Source organism: Paramormyrops kingsleyae, unplaced genomic scaffold (assembly GCF_048594095.1).
Source record: "Paramormyrops kingsleyae isolate MSU_618 unplaced genomic scaffold, PKINGS_0.4 ups134, whole genome shotgun sequence".
Taxonomy (NCBI): Eukaryota; Metazoa; Chordata; class Actinopteri; order Osteoglossiformes; family Mormyridae; genus Paramormyrops; species Paramormyrops kingsleyae.
Window position 1 is genome coordinate 60,498 of NW_027326072.1, and position 19,035 is coordinate 79,532.

General features: G+C 49.1%; 1 protein-coding gene across 1 annotated transcript in view; it reads right to left on the minus strand.

Moving 5' to 3' along the window:
* LOC111859097 (protein kinase C zeta type-like) overlaps positions 1–16,770 on the minus strand; it is a 46,533-nt gene extending 29,763 nt beyond the window's left edge. Inside the window, exons 1-2 of the mRNA XM_072708562.1 lie at positions 16,577–16,770; positions 3,945–4,030 (exon numbers count right to left, since the gene is read on the minus strand). Of these exons, the coding sequence (XP_072564663.1) occupies positions 3,945–4,030; positions 16,577–16,613 (123 nt within the window). The 5' untranslated portion in view covers positions 16,614–16,770. The remainder of the gene's footprint in view (positions 1–3,944; positions 4,031–16,576) is intronic.
* Positions 16,771–19,035: the final 2,265 nt, after the last annotated feature.

Here is a 19,035-nt window from a genome sequence, read left to right on the forward strand (position 1 = left end):
ACTACACTACACCAGCAGGTGGCATAGTGGTTAAGGGCACAAAATGAACAAAAATTTGGAGAGGCCACACAGGGACAGAATACAATGACGTACTTCCGCCTTTAAAATATCCAGCTGCTTAATGAGCTTTATATAAACGGCTGGGGGAAAAAGTATATAAAGCACAACATGAACAGAGAAGAGACAGGAATAGCAAGCGTTACCCTCAAATTACTGCCCCTCTTGTACCCATTTGCGATACGGTTTGTTCGTTTCCCTAGAAGCACAGCGTTTAATGCGTAACTGACTACCCCGAGGAGGTAGCCTGCTATTACCACAGACAAGCCTCTATCACACTGGCCCAGTTATCACAGCCCTTTGGGTATAAATGCAGTCCTGCAATGTGAATCCAAAGCTTCCTAAATGGAAACCTTGACACCAAAATTGACATCGTGGGAGAAGCACAGAGGCTCTTGTTATGATGAAGCGGAAGAACAGAAAAAAAACAGAACAAACGAAAAGGTTTTGCTAACAGCAGCTGCTGATGCATCAGAACAAATCCCACAGTAACCTTCTGTGTGGTGGGGAGAATATATAAATAAAATACATAAAAATAAGAAATAGCCACGCTGAGTACTACCAACGCTCTGAGCACAATAAAAAGGCGTGCCCCCCGCCCCCCTCGTAAAAGGCGTGTCTGTGGCTGGTTATTTCACTGCTAACGGTGCTTAATTACTCATTCAGGAGCCTTGCAGCCCTGATACTTACCATCTCTTCTTTTCACAGATGCCCCTTTAACTATTTTTAACTAATCCTGTTTGCCGACGTAAGTTACTGGTACCAATTCAGGAAGTAATTCGCTGCATTTAATTCACTGCTAGTTGCTTAAAGCTAAAAATATATTAATCGGTCTGAGCTGAAACGTAACAATGACGACTTCAACAGTGACTGGTGTAGTTTGGGGTGCTGGGAATTGAGGGAAATGTTTCACCATCATGACACTATAATAATCGGTCATCCTGTGTTACCTCAATAAGCAAACAACATTTACACGCGTTAATAATGAATGTTAGAAGTGTTCTATTACACCAATGTGAAGCAGATAGTGTCTAATATAAAGGAAATATGTTTTTAATCCCTGTGCAGCAGAATGCAGGTGATCGCGGGGGGAAAAACAGAGTAATAGCCACCAGTGGTCACAGAGTAATACACGTACTTCAGTAGAGACAGAGACCTGACTTCCTCTCCCATCAGCAGCTATCCAATCAGAGAGGCTTCTGCACAACCAAATTAAACCAAGTCCTGTCATTGAGGGAAGAAAAGGAAATGGTGACCTACTTCCCCCATATGGAGCAAAATGCAGCAGCATCATAAAGGGGTCTCCCTGGGACAGGGACAGGGACACGCGATGAGGTTAACGCAGCAGAATGCTGAGTGCAGATGAATGCGACTGGCATGCTGAGAAATCCTTAAAGACAATCCAGGAAAAGGTAAATGATCAAGGCTGGCACACCTATATAGTGCATACTCTGAAGGAGAAGAAAAGGCACAACCTATTTTTAAAGTAATACAAAGTTTGAGCTCAGGGGACATTTTCGTCCCTGAACTGAATATTGAGGCAACATATAGAGCGCAAACTGCCATACAGAGGAAGCAGTGCAGTGCATAAACTGACATGCAGAAGAAGCACAGAATGCAAACCATTACACAGAGGCAACACAGAGCATGACCCATCATACTGTATGAAGGCAGCAAAGAGCACAGAGACAAAGAGAGGAAGCAGCACAGAGTGACAGCGAGACAAAGCAGCACGAAGTGACACAGAGAGAGGAAACAGCACATAGTGACACAGAGAGAGGAAACAGCACATAGTGACACAGAGAGAGAAAGCAACACAGAGTGACAGTGAGATAAAGCAGTACAAAGTGACACAGAGAGGAAACAGCACATAGTGACACAGAGAGAGAAAGCAGCACAGAGTGACAGAGAGAAAAAGCAGTACAAAGTGACACAGAGAGAGAAAGCAGCACAGAGTGACAGAGAGAAAAAGCAGTACAAAGTGACACAGAGAGAGGAAACAGCACAGAGTGACAGAGAGAGAAAGCAGCACAGAGTGACACATAGATAAAGCAGCACAGAGTGACAGAGTGAGAGAAAGCAGGACAGAGTGACAGAGAGAGAAAGCAGCACAGAGTGACACATAGATAAAGCAGCACAAAGTGACACAGAGAGAAAGCAGCATAGAGTGACAAAGAGAGAGAAAGTAGCACAAAGTGACAGATAGAAAACAGCACAAAATGACACAGAGAAGAAACAGCACAGAGTGACACAGAGAGGAAGAAACACAAAATGACAGAGAGAGGAGGCAGCAGAGACTGACAGAGAGGAAGCAGCAGAGACTGACAGAGAGGAAGCAGCACAAAATGACAGAGAGAGGAGGCAGCAGAGACTGACAGAGAGGAAGCAGCAGAGACTGACAGAGAGGAAGCAGCACAACATGAGAGAAGAAGCAGCAGAGAGTGACAAAGAGAGAAGGCAGCACAAAGTGACACAGGGAGGACACAGCATCTAACATAAAATGACATACATCTACTTTATATTTGCACAATGACAGTAGCTTCTACAGTAGGTGCAGATGCTGCATCAGGGCTGGGACAAACTTCACTGGGGCTGGGAATAGCTCTGCAGATTTGAAGGCACAGACAGTAGGTGCACTCTGCAGTGGCTGCACTTTCAGGCTTGAGGACATGTCCATGGAATATTGCCTCAGGTTCCTAAAGGTTCTAGCTCCATGCAAAGTGTGGGAATGTGGGCCAAACCTAAGGAGCTATGAAATGGGCCTCAATCTTCTGAATAATGTATCAGACGCACGGCAACTCAGGCCTGCCGAGCCTGCCTAGTGGCGGGTGTCTGGCTCCTCATTCGCCCACCGTACGAGCGGCAGAACAGGGCATCAGGTGACACAGAAGGGCAGAATACAGGGACAGAATAACAGGGCAGAATACAGGGGCAGTACAGAGGGGCAGAATAACGGGGCAGAATACAGGGGCAGTACAGAGGGGCAGAATACAGGGGCAGAATAACGGGGCAGAATACAGGGGTAGTACAGAGGGGCAGAATACAGGGGCAGAATAACGGGGCAGAATAACGGGGCAGTATAGAGGGGCAGTACAGAGGGGCAGAATACAGGGGCAGTATAGAGGGGCAGAATACAGGGGCAGTACAGAGGGGCAGAATACAGGGGCAGAACAGAGGGGCAGAATAACGGGGCAGTATAGAGGGGCAGAATACAGGGGCAGTACAGAGGGGCAGAATAACGGGGCAGAAAACAGGGGCAGAATAACGGAGCAGAATACAGGGGCAATATAGAGGGGCAGAATACAGGGGCAGTACAGAGGGGCAGAATACAGGGGCAGTATAGAGGGACAGAATAACGGGGCAGAAAACAGGGGCAGAATAACGGAGCAGAATACAGGGGCAATATAGAGGGGCAGAATACAGGGGCAGTACAGAGGGTCAGAATACAGGGGCAGTATAGAGGGACAGCACACAGGGGCAGTATAGAGGGGCAGAATACAGGGGCAGTATAGAGGGGCAGAATACAGGGGCAGTACAGAGGGGCAGAATACAGGGGCAGTACAGAGGGGCAGAATACAGGGGCAGTACAGAGGGGCAGAATAACAGGGCAGAATACAGGGGCAGTACAGAGGGGCAGAATACAGGGGCAGTACACGGGGGGAGCAGTGCTCTTCTTTGTTTCTTCGTCTCATTGGCCACAAAAGATTGCAGAGTAGATACCAATTAACACACAAAGTTAAAAAAGCTACATAGCAATCAACAGTACATTCTGTTGGACCCCTAGCTTCCCCCACAACTTGCAGAGACATGTTCCAACAGACATGAGACACACATCTTCTGCACACGCATCTTAGTACCATTAGGTTACCCTGAAGGACATTACTCACCCTGTTAAAGCGCTTGGCCTGGAATAGGTGCCCATTCACTCGGTAGAGCTTCCTCCATCTTCGGGCGCCGCGACGGTAGATCGATTCTAGGAGAGACGATTAACATGAGTAAAGCACCCAGACAGTGAGTCCAGTTTGTGGATCAGGGAGAGAGAGGCGGGGGGTATAAAAGGTAAAAGACAGGTACAGATTCACTGAATGTAACGAAAAGGTGTGATCAGATGTTAACGATGTGGGCTTCCCCACACACCCACGCACAAACACACACACACACACACACACACACAGCCACGCACACACACACACACACACACCCACGCACACACACAAACACACACACGCACACGCACACACACACACACACACACACACACACACACACACACAAACACACCCACACATACAAACACACACACACACAAACACACACACCCACACAAACACACACACCCACACACACACACACACACACACACACACACATACAAACACACACATACAAACACCCACACACACACAAACATACACACACACACAAACAGACACAATGAGTGCCCCCCAACCCCATCATCCTGCTGCCCATCTAAACCTAACAGCTTTATTACCACATAATGTCTGTGATCTCAGGCTTTGCCAAGGCAGTAAAAACCAACCATTTATTGCTCTCCGTGGCCAAACCACATCGACAAAAGCATCAGCGTTACTCCAGGGGACCCACCCTGTGTACTGAGCGGCCGGGTTCCATTGCGCCACCTGTCGGCTGAACCCCTTCCTAGCACCCATGCAACACAGCCGTAACCGGCGCTTCACGCCTGAGGGCGACATTTCACGAGTGCACAACAACGGAACGGGAATAATGAGTGACAGGAGGGACGACTATAGCAGAAAATAACCTTTATCTGCCGACGAAAGCCCATTAAACCTGCGAGACACAGACCACACGCAAGTAGAGCGATGATCAAAGCCCACTGGATAACCCAGACAGATGAGTACCTGTGACTGACAGCCAGCCGCACCTGGTGTGAGGAAGGGGAGCCCTATACCGCGGAGAGAGGGAGGCCGAGGAGAGAGGGAGGCCGAGGAGAGAGGGAAGCCGCGGAGAGAGGGAGGCCGAGGAGAGAGGGAGGCCGCGGAGAGAGGGAGGCCGCGGAGAGAGGGAGGCCGAGGAGAGAGGGAGGCCGCGGAGAGAGGGAGGCCGAGGAGAGAGGGAGGCCGCGGAGAGAGGGATGCCGCGGAGAGAGGGAGGCCGAGGAGAGAGGGAGGCCGCGGAGCTCCTCCAGAGTACTGAGAGAGCCAGGCGGATAATAAAGGATGGGATTACGGCCCCGAGGCCCATCAGTCAGCACTGAAGAGGGGCAGCGCGGCAGCGGGAATCGATCCGGTCTAATCAGGACCAGAAGTCACATGACTGTCCTCGTTTATCACCTGAGGAGAGCCGCCCGGGCAGGGAGACCTGCTCCCTCTGAGTCTGTGATCCTCAAACTTTTTGTCTCCCACCATAACTTTCACTGAGCAGGAGCAAAGAAGCACCAGTAAAAGAAAGATTTTAAACCTTCAAACCTATTCAGAAAATCATCTCGCCATCCTTCTCGATTATTTAGTGACCCACAGTTTGGGAGCTGTGTCTGTCCCCCCCCCCCCCAGCAGAGTCGACCCACCAGCACCTGTCGCTGGGACGGCAGAGGGTTAGGAGAATGGCCTGTTAACCAAATGCTTATGAGACCTTGCCTTGAAGCTGGTGCCGCTTCCTTGACTGAAACATTTGACCTGAAAAGCTTTGTGATAAAATAAGAATAGAATGGTAAGGTGCATAGGCCCCTAGGGGGGGGGTGGCCTGCTAGACTCCCCAGTGATAAATGAAAGGGGACAAGACGAGATTCAAGGCGTTTTGATCTCGACTTCCTTCATGTTCCCACTTCTGAACCTGAGCCAGAGGAATCAATTAGTCCCCCTTTGACCATGTTGTTTGAGGAAGAAACAGAATAGAGGGATGAGGGAGGAGGAAAGCGTGCCCGGGAGATGCCCGGTTAAGCCAATGAGCTTGCAGGCTCAAGGAGGCCCGCCAATCACCACTCCCTTTGTCCAAATGGGCCAATAAGCTTGCGCAGGCTTGAGGAAGCCCCGCCTATCACCACTCCCCTCGCCCAGATGGGCCAATGCGCTGGCAGGCTTAAGGAGGCCCTGCCCATCACCACTCCCTTTGTCCAGATGGGCCAATAAGCTGGCAGGCTTGAGGAAGCCCCGCCTATCACCACTCCCCTCGCCCAGATGGGCCAATGCGCTGGCAGGCTTAAGGAGGCCCTGCCCATCACCGCTGCCCTCACTCTACTGGCAGAACAAGGCCATGAGCAAATCCAGACCGCCACGACTCCCCCATCTCAGCAAACAGAAACTTCTGGACCTCAGGCCAAGGCCGCCACTGCATAAGGGCTCAGGGAGGCGAGCGGGAGAACAGAACCTGCGTATCCGCCTGTACGTCCACGCCAGCTGAATGATAAATCACAGCGCCATGAGTGAGTCAATCAATAATAAATAAGGGTTAAGCTGGAAACACGGAGATAAATAAACGAAACTTTCTCAACATGTTTTCAGAGGAAAGACTGCTTTATCAGCGCACAACCAGACATAAGAGCTTAAAGACCTGTACATTAAAAATATATTAAAATGTTATCAGTGTGTCCACTGGTGGACATGACGTCTGGTAAGATCACAAAGCTAGAAGCTGCTGCTTGCACATGCGTCTCCTCTACTCCTTATAATGGTTTTATTCAGGGAGACCAACAGCTTTTACCCGCTGATACTTACTGCCCCTCCTGGGACTTAAATCAGGAGTGTCTGGCATTGCGAGCTCATGCTCTTAATCACTACATTACTGTAACATTAACATGTTCACTTGTAGCATTTACAAGATTACAGCCATGATTACACTCGTTAACTGTCCAAACTAGCTAAGTTAGCTGTGTTCTCCTTACGTAGCTAAGGGTCAGCGTGTTTTTTCACCTCCTCTCTCTGTGCACACAAATTACACATCAGTATGAGTTATATTGAATTAGAGCAAACATCCATCCATGGTCCGTTAGCAGGTGAGCCAGAAACATGGCCGGAAAAACACAGGGATGTTGTGGGTCTCGAACCCTCAGCGCTGTAGGTGTGAGTTGAACGTACCACCTACATGTCAATCGATACAGACCGAAGAATACAATTCAATATTTTATTACCAAAAAAGCAACGGAAAATGAAAAAGTCAATTTGATAATTTTCATTGGAAATTGGGTCATTGCACTGATCTGAAACAGAACCGAAACTCGGAATTGTTTGATTGAACTGATGGCGAATTAATGAGTTAAATTAATCTGCAGCTCAAACAGGACAATCCGTTAGAGCTGACTGGTTTGGTCTCATTATTCTTGGAGATTCTAATAAAATGTTGCGAAGAATGAGTGGAGTCGGGCCTAACAGAGCACCCCAAAAGCCAAGCACTAGGGAATCAGCTGTAACAGGAGCAGAGTGATGATCCCAGCATAATCAAAGCTACTTAAAATGCAATATTCAGCCCCTTCTTACTGCAGACATATATCACTTACAATATTACAATAGCAGTGGCTATCATGTAGCGTGTTGGCTAACGTTCAGCTACGAGTCCTGGTAAGAGTCTGGCTACTCTGCCTTTGAACAAGCATTCTTTTCCTGAACTTTTCAGTGAAGTAATCAATATTACAAATGGGTTCAACTACAACAATATAAAAGGTCTGCTGCATGGCTGAGTAGCAAAAAACCAAAACCAACAACCACACCCAGCCATGCTTTGAAATCTTGGAGACAAAATTAGCCGAGAAAAATGAGCACTAGGCCAATTTTATTGCCAGAATTTCGAAATACCGGAACAGTGCTTTTGCAAATACCGTCAAAATGCCGGATACCCCAGGCACGTGTAAATATAATGGGTTTAAACCCCCCTTGAATTTCTTTGCAAAATTACCTGAAAAGGACCCAAATTAATAGTGCTAAATGATTAATCCTAGTAAGTTAATATTCCTAGTAAAACATCTGGGGTGAGTTTCTCAAAGCCTTCTTAACGCTACGTCGTTCGTTAGTTCTATCTTTTAACACAGAACTTAAGAACGACGTAGCGTTGCCGTTAAGAACGCTTCGGGAAACTCACCCCTGGACGGTATGACAAATTAGACACTGCCCAAGCCTACTACAAACATTTAGACAGCTTGCCACATTTTGGTCATCACTGTGCCATGTGCTGACTCAAAATATATCGATGCTAATGATACTTCATTGATCATTCTTTAAGCACAGTGATGACCGACACTGGTGGTGACACACACACACACCGGTGAGATCGGAGCCTGGGGTCAGAGCTCAGCGGCAGGCATCTCTCCACACCCCCTGAGCATTTTTTGGGTTATGGGCCTCGCTTATGGGCACAATAGCGAAATGACTACTTGGCCAGCAGTGGGATTCGAACCAGCAACCTTCCAGACACTGACTCCGAAATTGCTTGTATTTCTTGTTAACTGTAGCTAACCCCATCACCTGCATAATAACATTCAGAAGTGGAGCGCTCAGAAGTCGGTATAAAAAAGGCCTGTAAATTCATTATCGCCGAAACACAGTTATCATAATACAATTTCAGTCACTGTAATAAGATGCTTTGATGATCGGGAAACAGAGCAATCACGGCCACAAGTTTCTAAGAAAACGACTGTGCTATCAGGTCTAATGAAAGCAAATAATGGCTGACAGAGACAGCTAGTCTGGGGAATCAGCAGAGAGATAAACGTAATTGTACATAAGTGTTAGGTCATACGCATGAAGATCGACTGCTGACAGCTCCTTAAGCGGAGGCAGAGCTCACTGGAAATGTGGAGATGCAGAGGACTAGAAGTAGAAACTAATCGGAGTCCTTGCACACACACATAGCAGCACACTACCCAGACTCGCAGACACACACATAGCAGCACACTACCCAGACTCACAGACACACACATAGCAGCACACTACCCAGACTGGCAGACACACACACAGCAGCACACTACCCAGACTCGCAGACACACACACAGCAGCACACTACCCAGACTCGCAGACACACACACAGCAGCACACTACCCAGACTCGCAGACACACACACAGCAGCACACTACCCAGACTCGCAGACACACACACAGCAGCACACTACCCAGACTCGCAGACACACACACAGCAGCACACTACCCAGACTCGCAGACACACACACAGCAGCACACTACCCAGACTCGCAGACACACACACAGCAGCACACTACCCAGACTCGCAGACACACACACAGCAGCACACTACCCAGACTCTCAGACACACACACAGCAGCACACTACCCAGACTCGCAGACACACACACAGCAGCACACTACCCAGACTCGCAGACACACACAGAGCAGCACACTACCCAGACTCGCAGACACACACACAGCAGCACACTACCCAGACTCGCAGACACACACATAGCAGCACACTACCCAGACTCGCAGACACACACACAGCAGCACACTACCCAGACTCGCAGACACACACATAGCAGCACACTACCAGACTCGCAGACACACACATAGCAGCACACTACCCAGACTCGCAGACACACACATAGCAGCACACTACCCAGACTCGCAGACACACACATAGCAGCACACTACCAGACTCGCAGACACACACATAGCAGCACACTACCCAGACTCGCAGACACACACATAGCAGCACACTACCCAGACTCGCAGACACACACATAGCAGCACACTACCCAGACTCGCAGACACACACATAGCAGCACACTACCCAGACTCGCAGACACACACATAGCAGCACACTACCCAGACTCGCAGACACACACATAGCAGCACACTACCCAGACTCGCAGACACACACATAGCAGCACACTACCCAGACTCGCAGACACACACACAGCAGCACACTACCCAGACTCGCAGACACACACATAGCAGCACACTACCAGACTCGCAGACACACACATAGCAGCACACTACCCAGACTCGCAGACACACACATAGCAGCACACTACCCAGACTCACAGACACACACATAGCAGCACACTACCCAGACTCGCAGACACACACATAGCAGCACACTACCCAGACTCGCAGACACACACATACTGTAGCAGCACACTACCCAGACTCGCAGACACACACATAACAGCACACTACCCAGACTCGCAGACACACACATACTGTAGCAGCACACTACCCAGACTCGCAGACACACACATAACAGCACACTACCCAGACTCGCAGACACACACATACTGTAGCAGCACACTACCCAGACTCGCAGACACACACATACTGTAGCAGCACACTACCCAGACTCGCAGAAACACACATAGCAGCACACTACCCAGACTCGCAGACACACACACAGCAGCAGACATTGCCGGTAGTGTCTGTTCTCTAGACGCTAATGCTCATTTCCCTTTGTGGGGACAATTACTGACAAGAGCAGAGCAGACCTGAAAGCAGCTAGTCTGTCCAGATCCAACTGAACAACCTCAGTTGCTAAAGCAGAACCCAGGGGAGCCATAAGAGTGTAAACATGTAAGACGCCGTCACTTAACTCCCGGTTCGGCTGCAGGCCCATTGCCGTTTATGCAGAACGTCATGTAGCGGTTATCTCACTCTACCCGGATCCAGCGCCCCCCAGACAGACAGGAAGCCGCTCACAGCTGCCTGCAGCGCCCGCCCAGCGCCCTGTCCTGGCCCGACCTTCCGCTATCTTCCGTCCGTCGCCATGGGAGCTGGCGGTGTCAAGGCTGAAGCCGAGGCCCCTCTCCCTCTTCTTGGCCTCCCCAGCGATAATTCAATAACCCGCCTTAGTGGCGGCACTCAATCCCACAATCCCCTCTGTCAATACCAGGGCCCGGGGGGCACAGCCAGCGCCTGCTCGGCTGGTCCTGCTGTTACCATGGCAACAGAACCAAAATGGAAAAAAGAAGCTTCTCTCAATGCAGCTGCATTGTCCAACGGAACTGTCAAGAAATATCAAATATGCCACACAGAGGGGACGTGATCAATTTAACAAAAACAATCAGTCTCGTATGTATTTTAAAATTCTTTTCATACACTGTTTCCTAGAAATAACCTTAACACAGCAGCAACATTTAAACTGTGTTAAGGTTTTCTCTTGTATCCTACACCTTCTGAATGAGTGCATAATACTCTGAATTTAAAGTGGACCGGTGGGGCATTAAAAAGCCTTTTTTGACCTTCTGTAATATTCAAAATTAATAAACCTCCTTCAGCGGTAAAATTCACTGATGCCTTTCTGTAGGGAAATGATTATTATGCCATATTTATTAATATTTTTTTTTTTCTACATTCCATACAGCAAAACACTTAATTGTAACCTCGGTCTGAAAGATTTAGTCATAAAATCCATTCTCAATGTAATTTTGTTTCTATCAAACCACTTCAACTGGTTTCCCCCCGGAGAGTCCAGGGATCTGGTCATTGTTGTTCACCAGGCTTGAACGAAGGCCATCCCAGTCTGCACCATCCACTGGGGGGCGTCGGGGGGCCCCAAAAGGCCTTCCCCAAGCTAATGAGGGAAGCGAGGACCCTGCTCCTCATCGTGCCCGTCCTTCAGATCACGATATAATCCTGTTAACTCCTGTCCCCCCCATCCCCCCCCCGAGGCGAGAGGGGATCCATATCAAGGAGCTACGTTTCCATGGCGACCCAATTTTCTCCACGCTGCCCATCCTCCCCAGCATGGTGGGGATCAGCTGCATACGCCGCTGCAGCGGGGCACGTCGAACGCATCCGCCGCACTCCCGCTTGTGCTCCCACGTGCCACTTCACGTTAGCTCACTCGTGTGTGTGATGACATCACTGAAACTGTCATAAAGCTATTATAACGAGCGCTTGTCGCTCGTTTGGCCCCCGCAGGCAGGCTTAACACCTGGGCGGCGGCCTCAGTGAGTCGCACGCAGGCTGAATCGCTACTACTGTTTGTTTCGAGTTGGAGGGTCTAGACCTTCAGAAGCTGTACTTCAATCCCTCAAACAAAGAAGCGGAAACAGAACAGCCTGCAACATGTCACCTTAATATATCACATCCTCCTTTAAAAGCTGAGGCTGTCAATATGTGCACTTATTTTTACAAGACGAACAACAGAAACGACTCAAACCACTGGGAGCCATATTAAAGCGCTCACCCTGCACTGCATCCTGGATCCAGGTGGTGCACTGTCACCCCAAATGTACTGTCTGCGACCCCCACTGTCCGACAGCGTGGGGGCCTTCTGGTTGGTCTGGCCACAGTGGTGCTTAGGTGGTATAGAATCCAGGGAGACAGATGTGGGTTCCTACAGAGGATCTGAGCAGGGGATGAATCGTGCAGCTTCAAAGACACCCTCTTAAAGTCCTGCCGTGATGGCTAGCTCAGAAACAGGTATGACAAAAATGTCTGCCAGGAATCTCCACTTGGGGTTGGAGGTAGAAATCCTGGGCCCTCTGACAAAATGTAACCTTGGGCCCCTCACCTTCCTCACATGATATAATTTTATCTATTCAGGGGCCTCTGTAAAATGCCGGGCCCCTTGAATCTGCCAGGGTCCAGCCCAAAACACCCCTTCACTCTGCAGTCACATTATGAACCTTTTCTCCCTCTTTCACAACATACCATACAGTATGATGTATTTGCAGGGTCATTAAGATGAGGTGAAGTACAGGCTGCCCGGCCTCATATGTTATTGGATGCCGGTCCCTCTCCACACTGGCCAATCAATACTATCCCACCACATCATCATAAGGACCGAGAAGCAACAGCTAACTGGTGCTGGGAAAAACAAGGCTTCCAGTCCCATGCTTAGTGAGGTCATCTATTAGTTTACTCCATCCTTCTGCAGTCTGACTATCTGTTAAAAGCACGTTTACACATCAAGAGAAACAGCAGGCCTAAAGTGAAGACACCTCCATGCATTGTACGAGGGTAAACAGGGAGGCGACCACAGGGTAGTTCTTATGGGTGTAAAACGGCTTCAAAAAGCTGACAGAGATGCAGTCCCTACTCCGGTCTGGTGCACCATGAAAGCACTGACCTCTTAGAGTGTCCCCTGGGCACAAGCCTTTGGCTTCGGCCCATTTTCGGAGCTTGGAGCCAAATAAGGAACAACAGAGAAAAAAAATTATAACAAGATGCACGGCTGCTTTGGCAGGAGACTGGGGCACGCGCCTTGGGGGTCCTTCCTGCCGTTTAAAAGCAGGCAGACGCTATGAACGGCTATGAACCTACCCCAGGCTCCTAAAGGCCGGGAGCCACCGGCTTCACGCTGCACCATTACGTAATCCTGACTCATTTCCGTACTCCTGGTGCCGGCTGGCATCCCGCTAGGAAGATGTGGGCACGCAGTGGGATCTCGGGAGCGCACACGGGCACCTCTCGGCATTTAATGGAAGGAAATTTAAGCAGAATAATAGAATACAGAGTAACAAGCCAAAGACCGAACTGAGAAGCGGAGCCACGCTTACAGCCGGAGGGAAGTTCAGGTTAAGCGCCTTCAGCAAAGCCACCACAACTGACTCATTAGTGGGATCTGAACCAGCAACCTTTGGGGTTGCTGCACTGATACTGTTGTCAGAGAATTTGCTTTTGTTGAGATAAGTGAGCGGTGAATGAAACCGAATGAATGAAATAGCCACCATTCTCCTATCATGCTATTTAATATTTTAGGTTTTACACAAACTGCAAGACTGAAGACGAACCTGGCTAAAAAGAATTCCTCGGGGAGAACAGCTTGAGATCCATTCTAGGTTTCGCAAGTTAGTCTTCACAAGCAGAGCGCCCCCTTCAGGCAGCCAATGAAAGTGCACCCCCATGCTCCACACAGGACATCTGGGCTTGCCCTGTCACCTCTCACGCGGGTGAAAGGCCAGCGAACCTCCGTCTCCAGCCTTCCCAGGCCTGTCAGCAACTCCCAACTATCAAAACATCAGGCAGCAGGTAACACAGTGAGCAGAGTGTGCTTTCCGGTATAAGCGCCAGGCGGGAGATCTAAGCAAAACGACCATCTCTAGGCACAGATGACACGTGACCTGGAGGTTCACGCATAGGAACGTGGTGTGGTTGTGATTTGAAGGGCGGCACGTGGCCCCTCCTCCCCCGCCTCAGAGGCTGCCCCACTGCCACGCCACCGGGTGGCGCTGCTCCCTGCTCCAGCGTGGCCAGGGTGCCTTAAATGTCGCCGGTCGCCTATGATGAGCAGTAGAACCCTATCAGGTGCTGTTCCTCCTGAGGAGCTTCGGCGAGGCCCCGGAAACCAGCGACATGGTGACTCCACACTCACTGCTTCTTATCTGGGTCAATGCTGTAAACCACCCCCCCCCCCGCACACACACACACGCACGCATTACCTCATCCTACACGTCATCCTACACGTCTCACACAAGCATTCATACTGAAGCGCCGGCTTATGTGTGTCTTCGGATCATATGATAGGGCAGGGAAAGCATAACCATGCCGGGCACGCCGCAATCAAGTCACATGACCTCTAGCCATGACATTGTAGGTTCAAGTCCCATTATAATAGAAACAGTGTTTCCTGCATTTCAAACCGCTAAGTTCAGGATAAACAGAGGACGCTAGTAAACCAAAAACCATCCCTGGGGGGCAGTAATGGCCCCTCACTTATTTTGCCAATTTCGTTAATTGTTAAGGAGCGACTGCTGCTCAGTTTGAGTCTACAGTAAGAGGAGAAATGGAAAGAGTGCAAACTATGCAAATGTCTCTGGGCAAAACTGCCCCTGAGCACTTTAAGCAATGCGGATCAAACCACAGCAGCTTGTGATCCAATGGGAGATGCGACGGTGCAACCCCAGCCAATGAAGGCATCCCAGCCCGGATCCCAGGAGATCCCAACACGGCCAGAGGCCATTCACTTTCAGAACAAAAGCTCAGCTACCTCTACTTTTTCTTAAGAGTAAGACGCCTTGCAGTTTGGTGCTGCGGAGCTATTTTTGGATATTAACCAAAGCATCTCCCGTTTCGGTCTTTAACTTTTGCGCAGCCGGACAGCAAACAAACAAACGGGAAGGTGCTTGATATCAGCTTTATTTCCCAAGGTTCCCAGGTTCCCAGTTCTTGCTAGAAACACACCTTGGGTACTCCAGAATCAAGGAAATGCGAAATATAGACGGCTGTTGCTACCCGCCTACCGGTTATGTGTGCATTTATAACCCCCGAGCACTTTCACACTCATTGGATGCACCGAACAGGATCTGTCCCGTTCTCCTGAAGCCATTTCCTGCACCGCTCACTATTCCAGAGCGTGGGCGTGAGCGGCGGGTTGCTGTCACAATGTGTGATACAGGGGGCACAGTGATACAGGAGAACGACACGGCACCTGGCAACGGAAGCAGGCATTTGGCCGCCTGCTAACGAGGAGGATTAATACTGGAAATGACAGGGTACAGGGAGGGAACAGAGGGGCAGCAGGTGGTGTAGTGGTTAAAGATTTGTGACTAAAAGCACACTGCTGATGTGACCTCGAGAAATGCCCCAGTAAAAAAAAAAAAAAAAAAAAAACGGAAGCAGCACTTAAGAGAAATGTAAGTCATAAATTAGATCCCTCCGTGCAGCTAAAATGCAACCATAAAAATTATCATAAAGCAAAACAAAATTACTTTTTTTAAAAATGCATATCTCCAACACAAACCCCCCTATTACAAAATTGTCCAGAAACAAAGTGAGGCTTCGGTTCGGATTTGTGATCTGATTTTAGGAGCTGTGGAGCAGGAGCCTGGATGGAAGCCCAGGGGAGCAGAGAAGTGAAAGACAGAACAAAGTCACGCAGGGTACTGTTCTCTGCGAGGGGACAGCGGACCAAAAATAATTAAACAGGTTAACACTCTAACCGCATGAAAACTGCTGGCAACGTGGCGATCGATTGGGGAAATGGGGGTTAATTACGTGCCCAGTTTAACGAGTAACAAAATTAACTCAACCAGCGCAAATAAATCTGTATGAGATAGAGAACATGAAGGACAGCAGGAGGACGTTGGCTTAGTATGCACAAATGGAAGAAATATTTAGCAAAAACAGCAGCCTTCCAGGCCTTTAAAGAATCAAGGTTGTAATCTATAATATTCATGCTGCCGTAACAGAGCGTATCGTGCGTAACTGAACTGGAGCATCGCCGCCTCACACGGGGGGAAACGGGGAGCCGATATCGCAGCGCCCCATGAGGACCAATCGTGACCCCAATGGGTCATTCAGCTCGACGCCCACCAGACTCAGGGCACTATTTTGGTGGCAGCGCTGCTTCAGCCGTCGTCTCTACACGTTTTTGTACGCGCCGCGAATAAAAGAAAGTCCTGCCATCGGTCACGTTATACATGGTCTTGCCTCACTGGCCCGCACCGCCTTGAGGGAGACGCAACGCACAGCACCGGCCCCGCACCTGTCCGCCCCCTCGGAGCCGCAAACAGCGCTGCCATCGCCGCGGAAGACAGAGACACCTGCACGGCTCTGCGTGCTGAGAGAGTCACCAGCCTCCCTTTGCATGAACACACCCTACAGGAACCACCACCCTAAAGCACTTCCCCAAAAAGAGCAGGTGTTGCGGATGTCGAGCCCCTACCTTTCAGGCGCAGGTAGAAGACTAGCGTCAGCAGCATCACTGAGGCGGGCGGCGGCTCTCTGCTACTCCGCTCATGGATGCTCAAGCATGGCAACGCGTGTCTCTCCGCGAGTAACGCTCCGTTCCCGACTGCTGCTGTCGTCCACCTCCATCTCTCCACCCCCCACCCTCACGTGGAGCTGCCTCTCGATGGCAGTCTGGCAGGATACATTTACCCCCCCCGCTTCAGACCCGCTCTGAGCATGCTCAATCTGCCCCCACCCTCCCAGGCCATGACAACAGCTTCTCCTTTTCTGTAAACAAAGGGGGAAGGGGTCTGGAGGTCAGCTCTGGTCATTGCTAACGTAATTTTTAAAACCACCTTCGTGAATCACCGTTGGATTTAACCATCAGCCTCGATAAAAACCCCGAGATAGATTTGTTGCCATCGCACGGTGGATGCAGTGACACCATCTGGCCGCTAGATGGAGCCCTTAGCATTCAGTGTCACGGCCAACAACGCAGCGTTAAAACGTATCTTTCCAAATAGAGAAAAGGAACTATTTCTGGATATTGGAGCGTACCAAGTCGGTAAGAAGCAGACCGCGCCTACATTTCTTCGTGTGCCTTCATCCATTTTTATCTTCAGAAAATAGACCATCCTATACGTAGGGCTACACAGCGAAGAACGACCTGCAGCTCCTGTCAAACAGCTGTTTGGGCTACCTTAGCACCTGTCGCTAGATTGAATTTCTGTCAGCACTGCTTTCAATCACCAACAGCATACTTATACTGCACGTTATTTTTAAATATATTGCACATCTTCACACTCACGGCCGCACAGGTACTTCTGACAGTCAAGCAACGAGAGCAAACCCTGAAACCGCATAATGCACATGATTTGCAGTATAAGACCAGGTGTTGTTTCCATAACTAGGTGGATTACATAATCCTAGCAGGGGAAATTAGAAAGCTGTGATGAGCACACAGCGGCGGAGAGAAGCGTTTCCGGGAAACGGTCTCTAAGAGACAGGCAGTCAGGCGCGTGCCTGCGTGACCTTGGCGACACTCTGAGGGCAGGACGGTGTTTGTATGTTTCAGTCAGCATGGGCGGAAATAGGCGAATTCCTGCAAACAGTGTGGCGGTAAGACAAGCAACATGGTTTTCTTTAGGTGAATGGCTCACCATCTTTGCACCGAATGGTACAGTACCCCCAAAACAAAAAGCTACATTCACGCTCTCTCTCTCTCTCTCTCTCTCTCTCTCTCTCTCTCTCTCTCTCACACACACACACACACACACACACATAAAGTCACATTCACGCTCTCTCTCTCACACACACACGCAGACATTCACACACTCTCTGTCACACACACACACTATCCCACACATAAAGATACATTCACGCTCTCTCTCTTTCTCTCTCTCTCTCTCTCTCTCTCTCACACACACACATAAAGACACATTCATGCTCTCTCTCTCACACACACACTATCCCACACATAAAGACACATTCACTGTCTCTCACACACACACACATAAAGACACATTCACACTTTCACACACACACACATAAAGACACATTCACGCTCTTTTCCTCGCTCAATCACACACCTAGGTAATGGGAGACAGAAGCCTCAAACTGTGCATTTGTTTGTTTCGTGATGAACATTTATTTCCCCTCTGTAACCCGCTCACATTGCAGTGCTCCGAATGCACCATCAAGTGCAAAAACATTCATAAGTGTGGTGCTTAAGGAATTTTGTGTGATTTCATGACAGGAAGACAGCAGACCCAAAACTAAAAAGTAAATCTGAATCTGTTTCAGGGATGGACCTGAACTAGATTGCTAAATGACGCTTGAAAAGAGATTATAGTAATCCAAGAAAACAGGTCTGCTGAAGAAATGAATGAGATAGAGCACAACTAAATACATTGCAAATAATTCATCTGTAGACTTTTAGTCAGTAGGTTACTAAAAAGATCAACAATAGTAGGAAGCCTATGTCATTGTTTGGTGCCCATATAAAATGTTCCTCTAGAAGACAAGTGATCCACTGAAACTGGCAGAGAGACAAAATGTCAGCACATGTTATACAGGAGAAACACTGGCATACATGAGAACACTGTCGCCGCATGGGGCCACGCAGGAAAAGGAGCTCATTGTGGCATTTTTAATAGCATGCATGCCATACTGTTTCCCATGGCACCTTAAATACAATAACTGGCATTCGTCATTAATGAACAAATTATCCCCAACTACCAATGTCATTCAGGAGTCAGTTATAGAGTGCCTGGTTCCTGTTTACAGGAGAAAGAAAAAGTTTGCAGATATAGAACTGCTAATTTCAGACCATTATTTGAGCGGCAAAGATAATCACCCACTAATGCAATGCCATTAATACGCAGAAGACAGCACAGAAATATCAGCTAGTTGTGTTTGTGTGGGGGATTCAGTAGCCAGTGTTATTCCTGCCAT